The sequence below is a fragment of the Myxocyprinus asiaticus genome, chromosome 5 (assembly GCF_019703515.2).
Source record: "Myxocyprinus asiaticus isolate MX2 ecotype Aquarium Trade chromosome 5, UBuf_Myxa_2, whole genome shotgun sequence".
In the NCBI taxonomy this organism is placed as follows: domain Eukaryota; kingdom Metazoa; phylum Chordata; class Actinopteri; order Cypriniformes; family Catostomidae; genus Myxocyprinus; species Myxocyprinus asiaticus.
Window position 1 is genome coordinate 34,502,482 of NC_059348.1, and position 17,474 is coordinate 34,519,955.

The 17,474-nt window shown below is 35.2% G+C and overlaps 1 protein-coding gene across 1 annotated transcript; it reads left to right on the forward strand.

The window, feature by feature from the left end:
- Positions 1 to 1,684: 1,684 nt before the first annotated feature.
- LOC127440616 (STARD3 N-terminal-like protein) lies at positions 1,685 to 16,864 on the forward strand. Its single transcript, XM_051697301.1, has 9 exons — positions 1,685 to 1,812; positions 5,858 to 6,123; positions 9,108 to 9,185; positions 9,966 to 10,043; positions 10,724 to 10,777; positions 10,866 to 10,983; positions 11,143 to 11,241; positions 15,096 to 15,151; positions 15,259 to 16,864. Exons 2-8 carry the CDS (start codon positions 5,920 to 5,922, stop codon positions 15,146 to 15,148), a joined length of 684 nt encoding a protein of 227 aa, XP_051553261.1. The 5' UTR covers positions 1,685 to 1,812; positions 5,858 to 5,919; the 3' UTR covers positions 15,149 to 15,151; positions 15,259 to 16,864.
- The last annotated feature ends 610 nt before the right edge of the window (positions 16,865 to 17,474 follow it).

Here is a 17,474-nt window from a genome sequence, read left to right on the forward strand (position 1 = left end):
AGCTAATGTAGGAATTTTTTTTATTTTTTTTATTTTCTTTTATTTTTTACAGTTAATCTACCTTTTATAATTTTTATTTAATTTTTACTTTCCTTGAAGCTGATTCACAGTGTGGATGCTCATAATTTTTTACATTTTTGTTTACATTTCTTAAAGTAATCTCTAGACTTTGATGTTGATTTCAATAAAATAGTGTTTAACTCACTATCAGTGTTGTTGAGTAAATTTATTTTAATTGATCACACTTATACATTGACATTAATCAAGGAAGTTTTGCCTTAAAAATATTTTGACATAGGGTACAATGCTTTTTTTTCTGGTCACAAAATGTATCAAATTAAAAAAATATATATTTATTTTTATTGAAAGGAATAACATAATTTGTGTGAAAATATATAATAATAGAAGTGAGAAAAAGGTTTTTTTTTTTTTGTTTGTTTGTTTTTTTAATTAAAATTCAGTTATAAATAAATAAATAAAAAGGTGGTGAGGGAGCCTTTTACCCCACACTTGGGGTAAAAGGCCCCTAGGGGGTTTAAAGTGATATTGTGTAGATTCCGGGGCAATAGTTATAGGGCATAATTGGTCAATTCATGGAAAAATTGAGACAGCAAGATGCTTGTTTGAGCAACAAATTAAGATGATGCTTACTCAAAATACCTACTTCAGAAAAAGTCAACCATTTCCTGTTAATTCAAACACAATTGGCATTTTATTACATCTTATGTATTCTATAAACAAACTAATCTCTGTTATGATTGGATGAATCAATGTGAGCCCACTTTGAACATTTTTCACAACAATTTTAGAAAAAAAAGTGTTTAATAGGGGCCTTTAGCCCCTGCAAAAGGGGAGCTTTTTACACCAAATACTATGCTTTCACTTTTTGAACATTTTTTGATTAAATGACCTTAAACAAAACTGAAAATGATAAATAAGTATTTTGTCTCAAAAGAAATGTGATAATTTCCAGGATTTTCATTAGCTACATAAATTTGCAACATTTAAAAAAATAATAAAAATGAGATCAAATTGGCTCAAAATCAACCTTTAGATATTACACGCAAAGATCTCATGGATCAGGAATATTTTGCAGTGTATAGTGACAAACAGGTGTTTAGGAAAGTGCTGTGGCAGTTTTTGTTGCTATTTAGTGTTTTGGAAGAAAATAAAATCAATGGAGCCTTTTACCCCACAAGGTCTTTAGCCCCGTTTTACCCTACTGTAGTAGCTGTAACTGAGAACATCAGATTCTGTGTTTTGTGAAAGTGTTGGGCTGAGTTTGGAATTGCATACTACCATACCACTTATACTATTTTTGTCATAGACACATATGGCAGAAGTAGTAAGAGTATTATGGGTAGAATATGCCATTCAAAACTCAGCCTTGTTCTCCAGTTGCTGTCTGTAGAGGAACATCCAACTTTTACTAGCTATCTTAATAATTAACATCACAAAAGAAAATGTAACAAAGTAATGTAATGAAGTAATATTTGCTTACATTACATTTTGAAAACATATGAGAAAATAACAACTTTGTACAGCAAAGATGTAATGCTCATTTTTTGTCTTGATCTAAGTTGTTAAAAAACACATATCAAGTGCAATTCCCACACACGCATATTCTATGTAGACACATTCTACTACATATCCCAGAATTCCCTCTTTGCAAAACAACAATGACAGTTTCCTGTCCGTCTGAAACTGAAATCATCAGATGGTGCGATGTTTTTACCTATAGCCAGATGATCGTTTGGTGATCTCTTGGGAGGATGTAATATAACGTTTGCATTCATATCATTATAAATTAAGGTAAGGAGCATAATCGCTTTAACATTATGTTTTGAATTCAAAGCTGATGTGACAACAGTAACTGAACAGTGAAGACAAATAGTGACTCGATACAGCTGGAGAGATTGTTGTCTGGACGGTTAGCGACTGGTTTGCCTGGCTTGTTGTCGTTTTAGTTTGCAAGTTAGTCATTTGTTATGTGTAATTATGGCACTGTGTTGCACATTTTAAGAATTAACTCTGCTTTTTCTTTTATACAATTGTACTATCATGCTAGCTCCTAGCATGTACATTGGGTTGGCTGGGCAGAGATGGCCACTTCACAGCACATACAACTTAATTGTTTCGAGTACTTTATTTTTCTTAGATTATGAAAAGAACCAGGTCTTCACTTACAAATTGTTAACCATTTTGTCAGTTAGGTAGTCTATTATGATTATGTACGTCACAGCATGAGGAAGTCCATTCACTTTTATGTTACTATGCCAGGCACAGTATGCATACTTACAGAAGTTACAAACTCCTACTGTAAAAGAGAACATGGCAACAAAAAAGAAACAAAAGAAAAACACACCAGCCAGAGGGGAAACCTCTTACATTTCTGAGATTTTTTTTGGTTGTGAATGCACAATGAAGATTAAGATAAGAATTTAAATCAACCAAAAAGAGTGCCTTAAAATTATATTTATGAATGGAACATTAGAAAAAAATTAAATAAATTGACAATATATTGAATATGTTAATAATTATTTTAATTCCATAAAGCATTAATAATTGTCTTTTTTTGGAGGGGAACCCCTACAGGGAAAAGCCTGACTGGGTTACCTAGGAAGTCATGAAAAGTCATGAAAAATCCTGTGCTCATTGTTTTTCAGTAAATGACAGCACTTTTATAACACTAAGGTTGGTGCTTACTTTTCATTGACAGCACTTTTCACAACACGCATTGTTTCAAGGCAGCTTTACAGAAAATCACGCTCCAACAGAAAAAGAAGCAGTGATGTCTGGAATGTCTTAAAGTCAGCAATCTTATTTGACACTAAAATTACTTTATAGCCTAAACAATTAATTTAATTTGATGGGTTACTGATCAGGCCACTTCAGTATAATTAACTGAAAGCTTTGGATTTGTTAAGTGTTTAAAGTGAAGGAATTCTAATTAAGGTAAAAGAAAGGAGATTTTATGTTTGTGTGTGTGTGTATTAATGACGTTTCTTTTCAGGTTGATATCTAGATCTGTGGTTCTTAAAGGGTTAGTTCACACAAAAATGAAAATCCTCTCATGATTTACTTAGCTATAAGCCATCCCAGATGTGTATGACTTTCCTTCTTCAGCAGAACTGAAGTGAAGATTTTTATAATCAGATTTCAGCTCAGTTTGTCCATACAGTGCATGTGAATAGGTGCCATCAGGCTGCTGGCTCTTTGACGGTCCAAAAGACATATTTAGGCAGCAAACAAGTTGGGTATAGGGCTGTCAAATTAAAATTCGAGTTTCAAATATTCATCGAATTTAAGAAGAAAATGCACATTTGAATGCTAAAACTGAGCATTCGAATTTTGGATGCGTGCCAAGAACTGACGAAGACTTAAAACCGATTGCATTCTTGCGCTTAAAAAAGTTCGACACAGCGCAACAAATACAGTTTACCAAAAAGCAGGTGTATCAAGATGCTTTTTAAAGTTCTTTTTAATTAGACAGCATCCAAACAGTGCTCCTGCACAAGACGCTGAATAAACAAAAATAAAGCGAAACAAAGACGTTCGTCTAGTGCAGTTTACATAGAAAAACAAATGGATGGATGCAAAAGCGTTCAGTGTGAACAGCCCCTTACTGTTGGTGGAGATATATATATATATATATATATATATACACACACACACACACACACACACACACACACACACACACACTGTATGGGCAAAAGTATTGGGACACCTTCACATTACACCTACAGGAGCTTTTATGACATCCCATTCTAAATCCATAGGCATTAATATCAAGTTGATCACCCCTTTGCAGCTATAACAGCTTCCACTCTTCTGGGGAGGCTTTCTACAAGATTTTGGAGTGTGTCTGTTGGAATTTTTTCCCCATTCTTCCAGAAGAGCATTTGTGAGGTCAGACACTGATGTTGGATGAGAGGGCCTGGCTCGCAATCTCCGTTCTAGTTCATCCCAAAGGTGTTGGAACCCTGACCTCAACCCTATCGAACACCTTTGGGATGAACTAGAATGGAGATTGCTGCAAAGCGGGGATCAACTCGATATTAAAGCCTATGGACTTAGAATGGGATGTCATAAAAGCTCATGTAGGTGTAATGTGTGGGTGTCCCAATACTTTTGTCCATATAGTGTATAATATATTTATTGGAAATTGATGGAGCAACATCATTTTTGTGAAAGGAAATAATAAAGGAAGGTTGTTCAGATTAAAATTCAGTTTAAAAAAAAGGTGGTGAGGGAGGGAGCCTTTTACCCCACACTTGGGGTAAAAGGCCCCTAGGGGGTCTAAAGTGATATCATGTAGATTCCAGGGCAATAGTTATAGGGCACAATTTGTCAATTAATGCAAATAATTTTGAGACAGCAAGATGCTTGTTTGAGCAACAAATTAAGATGATACTTACTCAAAATAACTACTTCATTTCCTGTTAATTCAAACACAATTGGCATTATATTACATCTCAAGTACTCTATAAACAAACTAATCTCTATTATGATTGGATGAATCAATGTGAGCCCACTTTGAACATTTCTCATAACAAATCTATTCCCCCCACTTTAGAAAAACAATGTGTTTAATAGGGGCCTTTTCTCCCCTATTAAACAATCAAAATCAAACTATAGACACCACACGCAAAGATCTCATGGATCAGGAATATTTTGCAGTGAATAGTGACAAAGAGGTGTTTAGGAAAGTATTGTGGGAGTTTCTGTTGCTATTTAGTGTTTTGGGAGAAAATCAAATCAATGGAGCCTTTTACTCCGCAGAGCCTTTAGCCCCATTGTACCCTAATCTACACAATTCCAGTCAATCAATTTATGTCTTCTGAAGCAAATGGATAGGTTTGTGTAAAAAATAAATAAATCGATAATTAAAACTTTATTAACTTTAAAAAATCGCTTCCTGCCAGCAGTTGACGCATCAGTGATGTAAGCGCAATGGCGCGTTCACGTGAGAAGTCGGAAGCGTTAGTTCATTTTAAACAGAAATACAGCACTGGGCAGAAGCAATGATTTAAAGTTAAAAATGTTATAATTATTAATTTGTTTCTTACACAAACCTATTCGTTTGCTTCAGAAGACATTAATTGATCGACTGTAGTCGTGTGGATTACTTTTATGCTGCCTAAATATGCCTTTTGGACCATCAAACAGCCAGCAGCCTGATGGCACCCATTTACATGCACTGTATGGACAAACTGAGCTGAAATATGCTTATAAAAATCTTTACTTTTGTTCTGCTGAAGAAGGAAAGTCATACACATCTGGGATGGCTTAAAGGTAAGTAAATCATGAGAGAATATTTGGGTGAACTAACCCTTTAACTCTTTTAGCTTCAGGACTCAGATTTTATGGCGGACATCAAGTGGCAACCCATAACTGTACCAAAATTGTTTATTGTACATAAGTACTTCTGTCAAGTGACAAGATGTATTTGCATCAAAACACTGTTGAATTTGATTGGATGCATTGACTTTGAAATCAACAACAAAGGATATGTTTATAAGCGTTTTGTCCTCCCTTTCAAAAGTAGAAAAGCCTATTTATTTTGCTATCCTAGCTATCCATGATTCAATTGTTAGTTGCATTTGTATTGTTTTCCCAACTGTCTGCAACCCTATTAGAACAGACCTGTGACTCAACTGTTCAGTGCTTTAGCATGTTAATGTTTTCTCCTTTCTCTCTTTTGTATCTTTTGACCATATCCATTTGCTAACTATATACAGGACATTTTCTGGTTTTGTTGATATAAGGAAGTCATAAAGGCCTGATAATATGCCCACAATAAATATAAAAATTTCACCTCTTGCCACTGTGTGAAATGTCTGTGTCCTTTCAGAATTAGGCATGACTACAGAGTCTGACTCTCCAGAACTGTAAGTGTGAATGGAGTGACAAGTCATGGACAGCCAATGCAGCAGCAGTGTGGATTCACGGGCAGCGCTAGGAGGTGTGGTTTCCATTAACTCCACCCCCATTTCTGCCTATGTCGAGTCGTATGAAGCAGGAGAAAAGAAGTGCATCTCTGATGTCCGAAGAACCTTCTGCCTGTTTGTGACCTTTGACCTTTTGTTCATCACCTTGCTGTGGATCATTGAGCTTAATGTATGTTTTTGGTATCACTGACATTTCACCTCTTTACCATTACAAGTGTTGCAAGTAAAGTACAAATCACCATCTTTTTAAAATGTAGTACAGTATGTGGATTTTTTTTATTATTATTATTTTTTAGATGCAACATTAAAGGAATAGTTCACCCAAAAACAAAAATTATGTCATTGTTTACTCGCCATCATTATGTTCCAAACCCATAGGAAATGTAAGGCAGAATGTTAGGACTTAGTCAACATTCACTTTCATTGCATCTTTTTTTTCCATACAAGGAGAGTGAATGTTTGTTTGAGGCTGTCATTCTGCCTAACATCTACCTTTGTGTTCCAAAGAAGAAAGAAATGCATATGGGTTTTCAACTGCATGAGGGTAACTAAATGATTACAGATTTTTAATTTTCGTCTTTTTAAAAGGATAGTTCACCCAAAAGTGAAAATGCTCTCATCATTTATTCACCCTCATGCCATCCCAGATGTGTATGACTTTCTTTATTCTGCAGAACATAAATTAAGATTTTGATGAATATCTCAGCTCTGTAGGTCCTCACAATGCAGGTAAATGGGTACCAATTTTTTTTTTGGAAAAAGCACATAAAGGCAACATAAAAGTAATCCATACAACTCTAGTGGTTTATTCAGTGACCACGTTTACATGCACTTAAGTAACCAGATTATTCCAGGGTTTTTGCAGAAAGTGACATTCTGAAACGTCATGTAAACCAGAACGCCGATTTGCTTACGCTGCTAACAGCATTAAGAGAAAGCAGTTTAACACACCTGGGTTTCTCCCAGAGATCCTCATGTGTAGGGGAGTAAAGACTACGCTGCTTATACATTGAATGTAAACAGGAAAGCCACTTTCTCGCAATAAGCTGCTTTTTGGTGTCCATGTAAACATAGTCTATGTCTTCTGAATCTATCCAATCAGTTTTGGGTGATTTATTTTTATTTTTTTCACAGAAAATCTCCTTGGTAATCATGACTTCAAGTTCGATTGTACTTCTTGGCGCCCTAGTGCTCTGTGCATGCGTCAAGCACTAGGAAGTACAGTTGAAGTCAGAAGTTTACATACACCTTAGCCAAATACATTTAAACTCAGTTTTTCACAATTCCTGACATTTAATCTAGAAGTCTTATTTTAAGAATGTGAAATGTCAGAATAATAATAATAAATTATAAACTTGGGTCAAACATTTTCGGTAGCCTTCAACAAGCTTCTCACAATAAGTTGCGGGAATGTTGGCCCATTCCTCCAGACAGAACTGGTGTAACTGAGTCAGGTTTGTAGGCCTCCTTGCTCACGCATGCTTTTTCAGTTTTGCCCACATATTTGCTGTCGGATTGAGGTCAGGGCTTTGTGTTGGCCACTCAAATACCTTGAATTTGTTGTCCTTAAACCATTTTGCCACAACTTTGGGGGTATGCTTGGGGTCACTGTCCATTTGGAAGATCCATTTGCGACCGAGCTTTAACTTCCTGGCTGATGTCTTGAGATGTTGCTTCAGTATATCCACATAATTTTCCTTCCTCATGATGCCATCTATTTTGTGAAGTGCACCAGTCCCTCCTGCAGCAAAGCACTCCCACAACATGATGCTGCCTCCCCCGTGCTTCATGGTTGGGATGGTGTTCTTCGGCTTGCAAGCCTCACCCTTTTTCCTCCAAACATAACGATGGTCTTTATGGACAAACAGTTCAATTTTTATTTCATTAGACCAGAGGACATTTCTAAAAAAGTAAGATCTTTGTCCCCATGTTCACTTGCAAACTGTAGTCTGGCTTTTTTATGGCAGTTTTAGAGCAGTGGTTTCTTCCTTGCTGAGCAGCCTTTAGGTGATGTTGATATAGGACTCGTTTTACTGTGGATATAGATACTTGTCTACCTGTTTCCTGCAGCATCTTCACATCTTCCTTTGCTGTTGTTCTGGGATTGATTTGCACTTTTCGCACCAAACTACGTTCATCTATAGGAGACAGAATGCGTCTCCTTCATTAGCGGTATGATGGCTGAGTGGTCCCATGGTGTTTATACTTGCTTACTGTTGTTTGTACAGATGAACGTGGTACCGTCAGGTGTTTGGAAATTGCTCCCAAGGATGAACCAGACTTGTGGAGGTCCACAAGTTTTTTATTTTTATTTTTTTTCTTTGATTTCTTTTGATTTTCCCATGATGTCAAGCATAGAGGCACTGAGTTTGAAGGTAGGCCTTAAAATACATCCACAATTCAGTACACCTCCTATCAGAAGCTAATTGTCTAAAGGCTTGACATCATTTTCTGGAATTTTCCAAGCAGCTTAAAGGCACAGTTAACTTGTATTTAAACTTCTTACCCACTGGAATTGTGATATAGTCAATTAAAAGTGAAACAATCTGTCTGTAAACAATTGTTGGAAAAATGACTTGTGTCCTGCACAAAGTAGATGTCCTGAACGACTTGCCAAAACTATAGTTTGCTAATATTAAATCTGTGGAATGGTTAAAAAATGAGTTGTAATGATTTCAACCTAAGTGTATGTGAACTTCTGACTTAAACTGTATAATCGAGCTTGAAATCATGATCATGCCTTGAGACTGTAATGGCAAGATGTACAGTGAAAAAGGAGTTTTGGTCTGTTCTCACCCAAAGCCAAGTGGATCACTTCTGAAGACATGGATTAAACCACTTGAGTCGTATGGATTACTTTTATGCTGACTTCATGTGCTTTTTGTAGCTTCAAAGCTTCTGTCACTATTCACTTGTATTGTATGGACCTACAGAGCTGAAATGTTCTCCTACAAATCTCCATTTGTGTTCTGCAGAAGAGAGAAAGTCATACACATCTGCAATGGCATGAGGGTATGTAAATGATGAGAACATTTTCATTTTTGGGTGAACTATGCCTTTAAGCATATTCCCACTAGTTCAGTTGTGACAGTTACACTACATTCTAGTTAAATGCTTAGTGAAGTTCATTCTTTTTTGTTTATCCTCCTTTAGGTCAATGGTGGTATACAAGATCAGCTGATGAAAGAGGTGTTACAATATGATTACCACAAATCTTTTTTTGACATATTTGTAAGTACTATACACTACAATGTATTGCCAAAACAAAGACACATGTACACACATAATCTGTTTTCAATGGAGTTCAGTTTAGAACGGAAATCACCAGCATTTCAACCATGAAGGTGTGAATTAAGATGAAACTGCTGGAGGTAAAATGTCAGGACACATACCTCCCACACTTCCCTTTTCAAGACTTTTCTAACTCTACATAGATGACCTCATTTACACCTCTGGTAAACTACATGGTCTCTGTCCAGTATCTCTTTGATTACTGTGATTAAACGATTAACTTTGCCCTTGAATTCATCAATTATTTTTTGTGTCACATGCCTATAAAGTGGTTGTTTTATTTCCTTTATGTACAAGTTTGGGTGTTCTTTGTTGCACATACAGAGTGTATATTCTATATAACTATATGGATAAAATTATCCTTTGTGTACAAGTTTCTGCCTTAGTGTGACAGGGTTTAAAAATAAGACAATGTTATATTTGTTGATAAGCAATAAGATGTTTTATATTAAGAACTTGGAGTTCAGGAAGTAAGCCGATCTCTAGACTTTACCCTGTAAGTTGCCATTAGGCTGTTTGGCCTAGATTTATGCTAATACCGTGTGATCCCTTGATGTAAATCATTTTGAAACTGCTACCTGACTGTATTCTCAGTTGCAATGAATTATTAAATGTTGATAAACTGGTCTATAAGAGCAGACATATCTTGCCTATCAGCACATGTGCTGGTGTTAAATGACATATTTTTTCGGTTTATAATATTTGTTGCTTTCTCCTCAGCTCTTGGCAGTGTTCCGCTTTGCAGCCTTGATTCTGGCATATGCAGTGTGTAAACTGCGCCATTGGTGGGCCATTGCGGTAAGCAGCCTTTTTACTTTACCCTCCGCCACTATCCACTAGAGGGAAGTGTTGCATAGTGAACTCAGTGGAGTTTCTTCGCTTTTAGTCTAAATGTTTGTTAAAAGCACAGAAATGAGCTACTTTGTCTAAGTATTGGACTGACCTGCACTCAAACACATAGCTTTGTAGTCTGGATTGATGTTCAAAAGTATACACGTTGGGGTTCAAAAATCCATATTAAAAATCAAATTAAAAAAGGGTTTATAATCTTGAAAGATTACACACACAAAAAAGACACATTGTGAAGTAAATTGAACAAGACAGATTTAAGATTCTGCATTATTTCTAGGTGCTGTCACTAATTAAATTAGTGACATTTACCATGTTAACATCTTTGAACAAAATGCCCGTGCTTCCATTTCACGCAAGATGCTCTTTGGAACATTATCAAATCATGCTGTTTTAACATGGAACATCAGGTTTTGCACAAACTTGTGAAGTCCATGCCAGCTCAAGTGTATGCTGTCAAAGCAAAAGGGGACAAATTGGAAGAAACTCTGAAATTAATGTTCAACTAATTTTTTATCTCAGATTGTAATGAAGAATTATAAAAATGCTAAATAGAGGCATTTTCAGCAGAAGACTTTTGAACCCCACTTTACATTATTGTGATAGCCATCTACATTTCTTTATTACAGATAACTACAGCCTTCACCACTGGTTTCTTGATAGTAAAAGTAGTTGTATCAAAGGTAGGAGCTGCTTTTCATCCTCCTTTTTACTGAGATTTATAAACGTTCAAAGTTCACCTTGACCTAGCATTTTCCCTCTGCTCTCCAGCTCCTGTCTCAGGGCGCTTTTGGATACTTGTTACCCATCATCTCCTTCGTCCTAGCATGGATAGAGACATGGCTCCTTGACTTCAAAGTCCTGCCTCAGGAGGCTGGTGATGAAATCAGTAAGAGTCAGATTTCTAATTAAGATACAGTGAGACAAACCATCAGTAATCACTTATGGAATGGGCAATAGATGACAATTTAACTCTGCATTGTGGCTTTTTATTTGCTCTCATGTGAAGTTAATAGTATTGAGCTAACTTGTGTGTCCTGTGTGATAGGGCATCTATCAGTGCAAAGTGCAATAGAGAGAGAACCACTTTTATACCCAGGACCAGTTTCAGAAGGCCAGTTCTACTCTCCTCCTGAGTCCATGGCAGGTACTAACTCGACCTCAACCGAAAATTTGGAAAATCACATCTATTACAAGTTTCAAATGCAACTGTTTTCTACACTTAATCCTAAAACCTTGTGTAGCAGAATTGTTGTTTGTTTAAAGCAATTAAATATTGCCTATTTCTTTTATTAAAATGGGTAAAAACTAAAACAGTAGTTGAAACTCTGAACTGGTAGAAGTAAAAGTTTATTTGCTTATTAAATGTAAGAGCTTGCAAAAGCCACACAAAATTCACTCCCAAACAAAATATGCTTAAAAATCAAGATTTTTTTTTTCATATCAGTGGCTTCCTAAAACACTTTCAAGGAGAAAAAAGAAAATAAATCTTCAATATCAATGCTTAGGTCTCTTAGGGTTGAAGATCTAGCATGCAGTTCACTTATTGCTACAAAGATTGTTGAATTAATGTTACATTTTGCATGTTTATGTGATTGACATTTCATCGGATTACAGTTAAAAACATGTAAGACATAATGTTCTCACCTCATTTATGCAACAGTAACAGACATGCATTTTCCAGGAAATGCCACTGTCAGAGTTCAGGTGCAGTGCGGTCCGCGGTAGCGATATTAAAGGAATAGTATATTTTGAAATGTTGCAGCAGGATTACAGTGCACACAAAGCTTTGCAAAAATATGCAGACCCACAACCAATTCTCTCCTTTCACTAAATTACAAATCATACTTTGACATTATGTCCACAGTGATCTTTTTATTTCAGAGCACTGAAACACAAAATTAATTATTTTAATGTGATAGTTTTATGTTGGAAAATATTCTTCTTAAAAAGCAATATGTGGTTTGGATAATATTTTCTAGAGTTCCCATTTTGCAACAGTGACTTCAATATTTTGGACTTTGCTTGTACTAGGCTTTGGCAGGTGTGATGTTGGCACTTTTTAGCATTATTTATTTATTTAGTTTTTGAGCAGATTTGCTTCAGGTTGGCTGATAATTAATTGTCAAACAAATAATTGTATTTATAACGATTAATTGTCTGTTAGAACTTTCACGATTAAAATGATTACTTATCTGTTTTAGGGCTTTCACGATGTATGTGTGCTTCCTATACCTTAAGAAATCATTTATTCTTATGTAGCATGCAATCATACCATCATGGGGATACAAGATTTCTTAAAGGCTTTAAAAACATATGAATGGCATAAAAAAGAATATATTTTAAACATAAAATATTTTTAAATATTTAAAATATGTCTCTCTTTTTGGTCAACTTGAGTTTTGGTCCATTTTACATTTGCACTGGTTTTTTTTTTAACCCAGCCAACTTTAATAGCTATTATATAAGGACAGTAAAATGTGGTTGGAATTTGAAGTGTACTATAATTGCGGTTGATAGATCAAATAACTGCGATCAGACAATCATTTAATAAAAGTGACAGGCCTATTCAGGTTAGTTATATTACTCATGGATTTATTACCTTACTTAGCAATGCAATGCTAAAAGATTACTTTTCCCCCAATCTTTAGTTTTTAGCTGACGTCTGTTCTTGGTCTAATCACAAATTCTTTTTACAAACTCTTTTCCCTCATCAGGAATTGTTATTCTTGCAAGTTCAATACATGCATTCACATGGTTCTTTTGGAGTAATGGCTTAATTTGTTCTTCCCTTCCTTACAGTACAAGCAAATGTTATTCAGTGCTCTTGATTTAGCCTTGTGGACTGGTGTCCTGTCACTCTGTTCTCCACTACTGAACTCTGTTTATTCTTCACATTGATGATGGGTCTATGGTTGCTTTTCTCATAAATGTCTTTCTAGTTTATGCAGAGAGGTTTGAGAGACATTTTTTCTATGCAATCTCTGGGCAGATTGGTGTAGTTTCCACTTCCTGGCAGTTAAATCAGTCCTGTCAGCTAAGGGGCCATTCACTGAACATGTTCTTTCTTGCATTAAAAAAGCTAGATGCAGTGCGACGAATGGAACAGTATGCAGGTGTCTCGAGACACGTTTTTAAAATGTGAAGTTCTTTTAAGGAGCCGTTCACACCGAACGCGTTATTGTGGCGTACACTCTGTTTTTCAGTTGCAAACATACTGTAGAATTGTGTCTTTGACCATTGCACAGAGGTTCACTGTTTTTGCTGGAGCGCTGCATTTTTTGATTCCGTGTCAGGTTAAAAAGAACATCAACTTTTAAAAATGTCTCGAGACACCTACTGCATGTTCGTGGTGCTTCTTCTATCTTTTTTTTTTTTAGAGCAAGTACAAGTTCGATGTGAAAGGCCCCTAACTTGACATGGCATCTAAAAACATGGCACTCCATTGCAGTATGCTGAAAAACAGCAGAAATGCAGCAACAGTCAAATCATTCATTTAGCACGTTTACATAGAAAAACAATTGAAAAATAGCCCAGAAGGACACAAAAACGCATTCGGTTTGAACAGCCCCTGAAGTATCTAAACTCTTATATTGTTTTGTGTCCCCTTTTCATATTTCATATTTCATATTTACAGTGCCACAAACATCTTTGGGGTTCTTAATCATAGTCTTTTTTTGCTGTAGAGCTTCTATAAAAGTAGGGTACAACGGGGCTAATGGACGGTTAGCTTTTTTTCTGGTCACAAAGTGTCAAAGTATCAAGATTCAAGAAATGCAATTATTTTTTTTGAATATTGATGGAGCAACATAATTTGTGTGTTTGGTTATATTGATATACAGTTGATATCGGGCAATAGTTATAGGGCACAATTTGTCAACTTATGCAAACACTTTTAAGACACCAAGATGCCTTTTTGAGTAACAAATTATGATAATGCTTATTCAAAATAACCACTTCAGAATAAGTTGCATTATTTCTTGTTCATTTCAGTCACATTTGACATTTCATTACAAGTATTATATAAACAAATGAATCTCCATTGTGATTGGATCAGTCAATGTGCTTTTTACCCCAAACACATTCCTTCCACTTATTGGACAGTTATTGAATTTTGTTATATATAATCACCTTAAACAAAATTTAAAGTGACAAATTAGTAATTTGTCTCAAAATAAATGTGATAATTTCCAGGATATTCAATAGCTACATAAATTTGCAATATTTAAAAAAAAAAGATTAAACATTAGATCAAACTGCCTAGAATCAAACTTTAGACATTGCATGTGTAATGATCTCATGGAACAGAAATATCATGCAGTGAATAGTGACAAATGGGTGTTTAGGAAATATTGTGGGAGTTTTGTTGACTTTTGACTTTTACCCTGGGGGGCATTTAGCCCCATTGTATTGTTTTATTTTTTTATCTTTTAAGAATTTTTTGTACACTCAAAATAATTCTTTTAAGATTTATTCATTTCAATTTCATAATAAAATTTCATCAAATTGAATTGAGTAATCTTTAACAAAAGGGAAAAAAAAGAGCTACTTTTTTTTTTGTTTGTTTGTTTGTTTGTTTTTATTAATTTCATTTTGTTAAAAATTACACAATTCAATTTGATAGAATTTTGTTATGAAGTTGAAACGCGTGAATCTTAAAAATTGGCTAAAATGTTTTTTTATTTTTTTATTTGTCACTTCTTGATTTTAAGTATTAGTGCTTAAACGACTAAATTTGCACAACAACATTTTGTGCAGGGTATGTTATTCAGCACTAGAATAGGTAAAAGGTCTGAATGCAATTTGTGCAGGCATGGTATAACATTTTCCCAGCATGTTTAAAGTATTAATTACAGGTCTTCTTTATAGCAATCTTCTTAGTGGTACATTTTTTGCTTGTTTTTGTTAAAGTACAGACAAAAAAACAAATGCATGATACATTTGTTCCTTAACACTCAACATTTTCTACACTAAATATCATCATCTTTTTTTTTTCTGTAGACTCTGATGAAGACTTTGATGATAAACATGATCTTCAAAAGCCTATCGTCTAGCAGGTATTCATAAGATATTTTTAGGGGAAATAACTGTTTTAAATGGCAGATTTTTCTTCCAGCCATTACCTACATCTAAATCGTACAATTTTATTTTACCTTTTACTTAGGTGTTCAGGTTAAAACACTGAGTTTCGGACTCGGACTACAAAAGCCTTGTCCAGCATTGCTCGACCTCAGGCTGTGTTATCCGGGGTTTGTGTGTGTGTGTGTGTGTGTGTGAGTGCAGCACACAGTCACTCTGCCTTACGTCCACCATTGCCACGATCAGCAGTTTGTTACTCTGTCTGCCCGCACTGGCAATGCCCTTGGTGCAATTGTTTTTTCTTTTCTTTGTTTGCATCTTAATTTTTCTCAGCAGAACAAAAGCTATTCCGTTTATTGTGCAGTACTGATTGAAAACGGTGAATGAAGGATTTTAATGTGAACTGTACAATGTGTATTATGAACTTAATCAACAGATGATATCAGAGCTGAACATGAGAAACTTTTTTGAGACTTGACACTCCTCAACTCTGCTTTTGTTTAACAGCATGACTGCTTTTTCCCAAGTTCATGCTGTAAGCTCCAGATGTCTGCAGAACTGTGTATTAAATGGATAGTTCACTCAAGAATGAAGATTCTGTCATCATGTACTCGCCCTCATGTTGTTTCAAATCTGACTTTTATCTGTGGAACATAAAAGAAGATGTTAGGCAGAATGACATCCTCAGTCACCATTCACTTTCTTTATATGGACAAAAGATGCAATGAAACTGAATGGTGGCTGAGATTAACATGCTGCCTAACATCTCCTTTTGGGTTCTACAGAAGAAAGTCATACGGGTTTGGTACAGCATAAGTTTTTATTTTTGGGTGAACTATCCCTTTAAAGACTTTTTATGCCTCTGATTTTGGACCTAAATGTGAATAGCAGTATGGTGTCAGGTCTGCATTGCCACTCATTTGTGTGTGAAGATTTAAAGTTTTTCTTTGTTCATCCTCTTTTTCTATTTTTAATAAGTTTGCTATCAGTCCGTGTGAATGATCACAAAGGTGGTAGAGGCATGTTTAGTTAATCTAAAATGATTTGGCTCGCAAAATATAGGACTTGCCTAATTTTGCATGAAATGTTGTTAAACTAGGAGTTATTTGACATGAAACGATGCATGGGTTTGTAATAAGTTTTTTATGTTTTTGGCTCCTCATCAATAAGCATTCCTAAACATGTGAATCATCTTAAGTAAATTAAATCTCCATCCTGTTAAAGAGATAGTTTACCCAAAAATGAAAATTATGTCATCATTTGATCACCCCCTTGTTGCTCCAAACCCATTTGACGTCTTGTGGAACACAAATGGAGATGTAGGTAGAATGTTAGCCTGCATGGAAAAAGATGGTTTACATCATTCAGGTTTGGAAAACATGAGGGTTTAAAGTGGCCTTGAGCTGTGGGAAAGGCACTTGATAAATAAAACTTATTATTATCATTAAATGTTTACATACATTTCATTTTTGGTGAACTATCTCTTTAAGTTTTTACTTGTGCCATACTTACTTAATAAGGGCTTATGTGCCTGGTGCAGGCCTGGGACCTCCCCATCCCCTTTTTTTTATAATTAGAGTTAAGAAAGGTTATCTCCATATGGTATGTACCCATCAGAAAGCCTTGAAGTATGCAGAATAGTATCAGATTGTATTCTTCATTATATATTAAAACAATTACTGTTTTTATTATATGTGTGTCTTTTTGTTCAGAATATGCATCAGTACTGTATGTTTTGGTGAGAAAACAAACGGAAACCCCTGCTTGAGAGTGAGTTTGTGCTCTCACGGATGTTGCAGTCAAAGCTTGCTGCAACCTCCTTACCCACAAATAACAGCTTAGATTAGCAAGACAAACAGCCTGCAGCCGCTAATAAATTATCAGCCAGTTGTGCTGTGGTTAATCTGCTGCATGTGTTCGTTCCAGTAAGCGCCTCTGCCTTTGCTGTGTACATACCCAACCACATTTTCCTACCGCAGCAGTTTCAGTCACCAACTTGATGCCTTTTAATTCATGTCTAGGTTTTGATCTACCTACTTAATTCTTTAAAAGGAAATTAAAAGTGCTTGTTTGTACCTAATAAATGTAAATGTAAAAATAAAGATGAGTAAATGTTAAGCATTATGTTTTGTAAGTAGGGTTTTTAAAGAATTTAGCAAATATTTTAGTAATTAGGTAGTTATTTGTTTTATTGATTGTTCATTTGAATTATTTTATTTTAGTACAGGATTACCTAAGATTTTTTTATATTAATGTTGATATGAATGTTTGGCACATAATATGCATTCTAATCGGTATTTG

Coding starts and splice junctions, on each gene's coding strand:
- LOC127440616 (XM_051697301.1), top strand. CDS start 5,920: ATGGACAGCCAATGCAGCAGCAGTGTGGATTCACGGGCAGCGCTAGGA. Junction 10,044..10,723: donor GCCATTGGTGGGCCATTGCG/GTAAGCAGCCTT, acceptor TCTTTATTACAG/ATAACTACAGCCTTCACCAC. Junction 10,778..10,865: donor TAAAAGTAGTTGTATCAAAG/GTAGGAGCTGCT, acceptor TCTGCTCTCCAG/CTCCTGTCTCAGGGCGCTTT.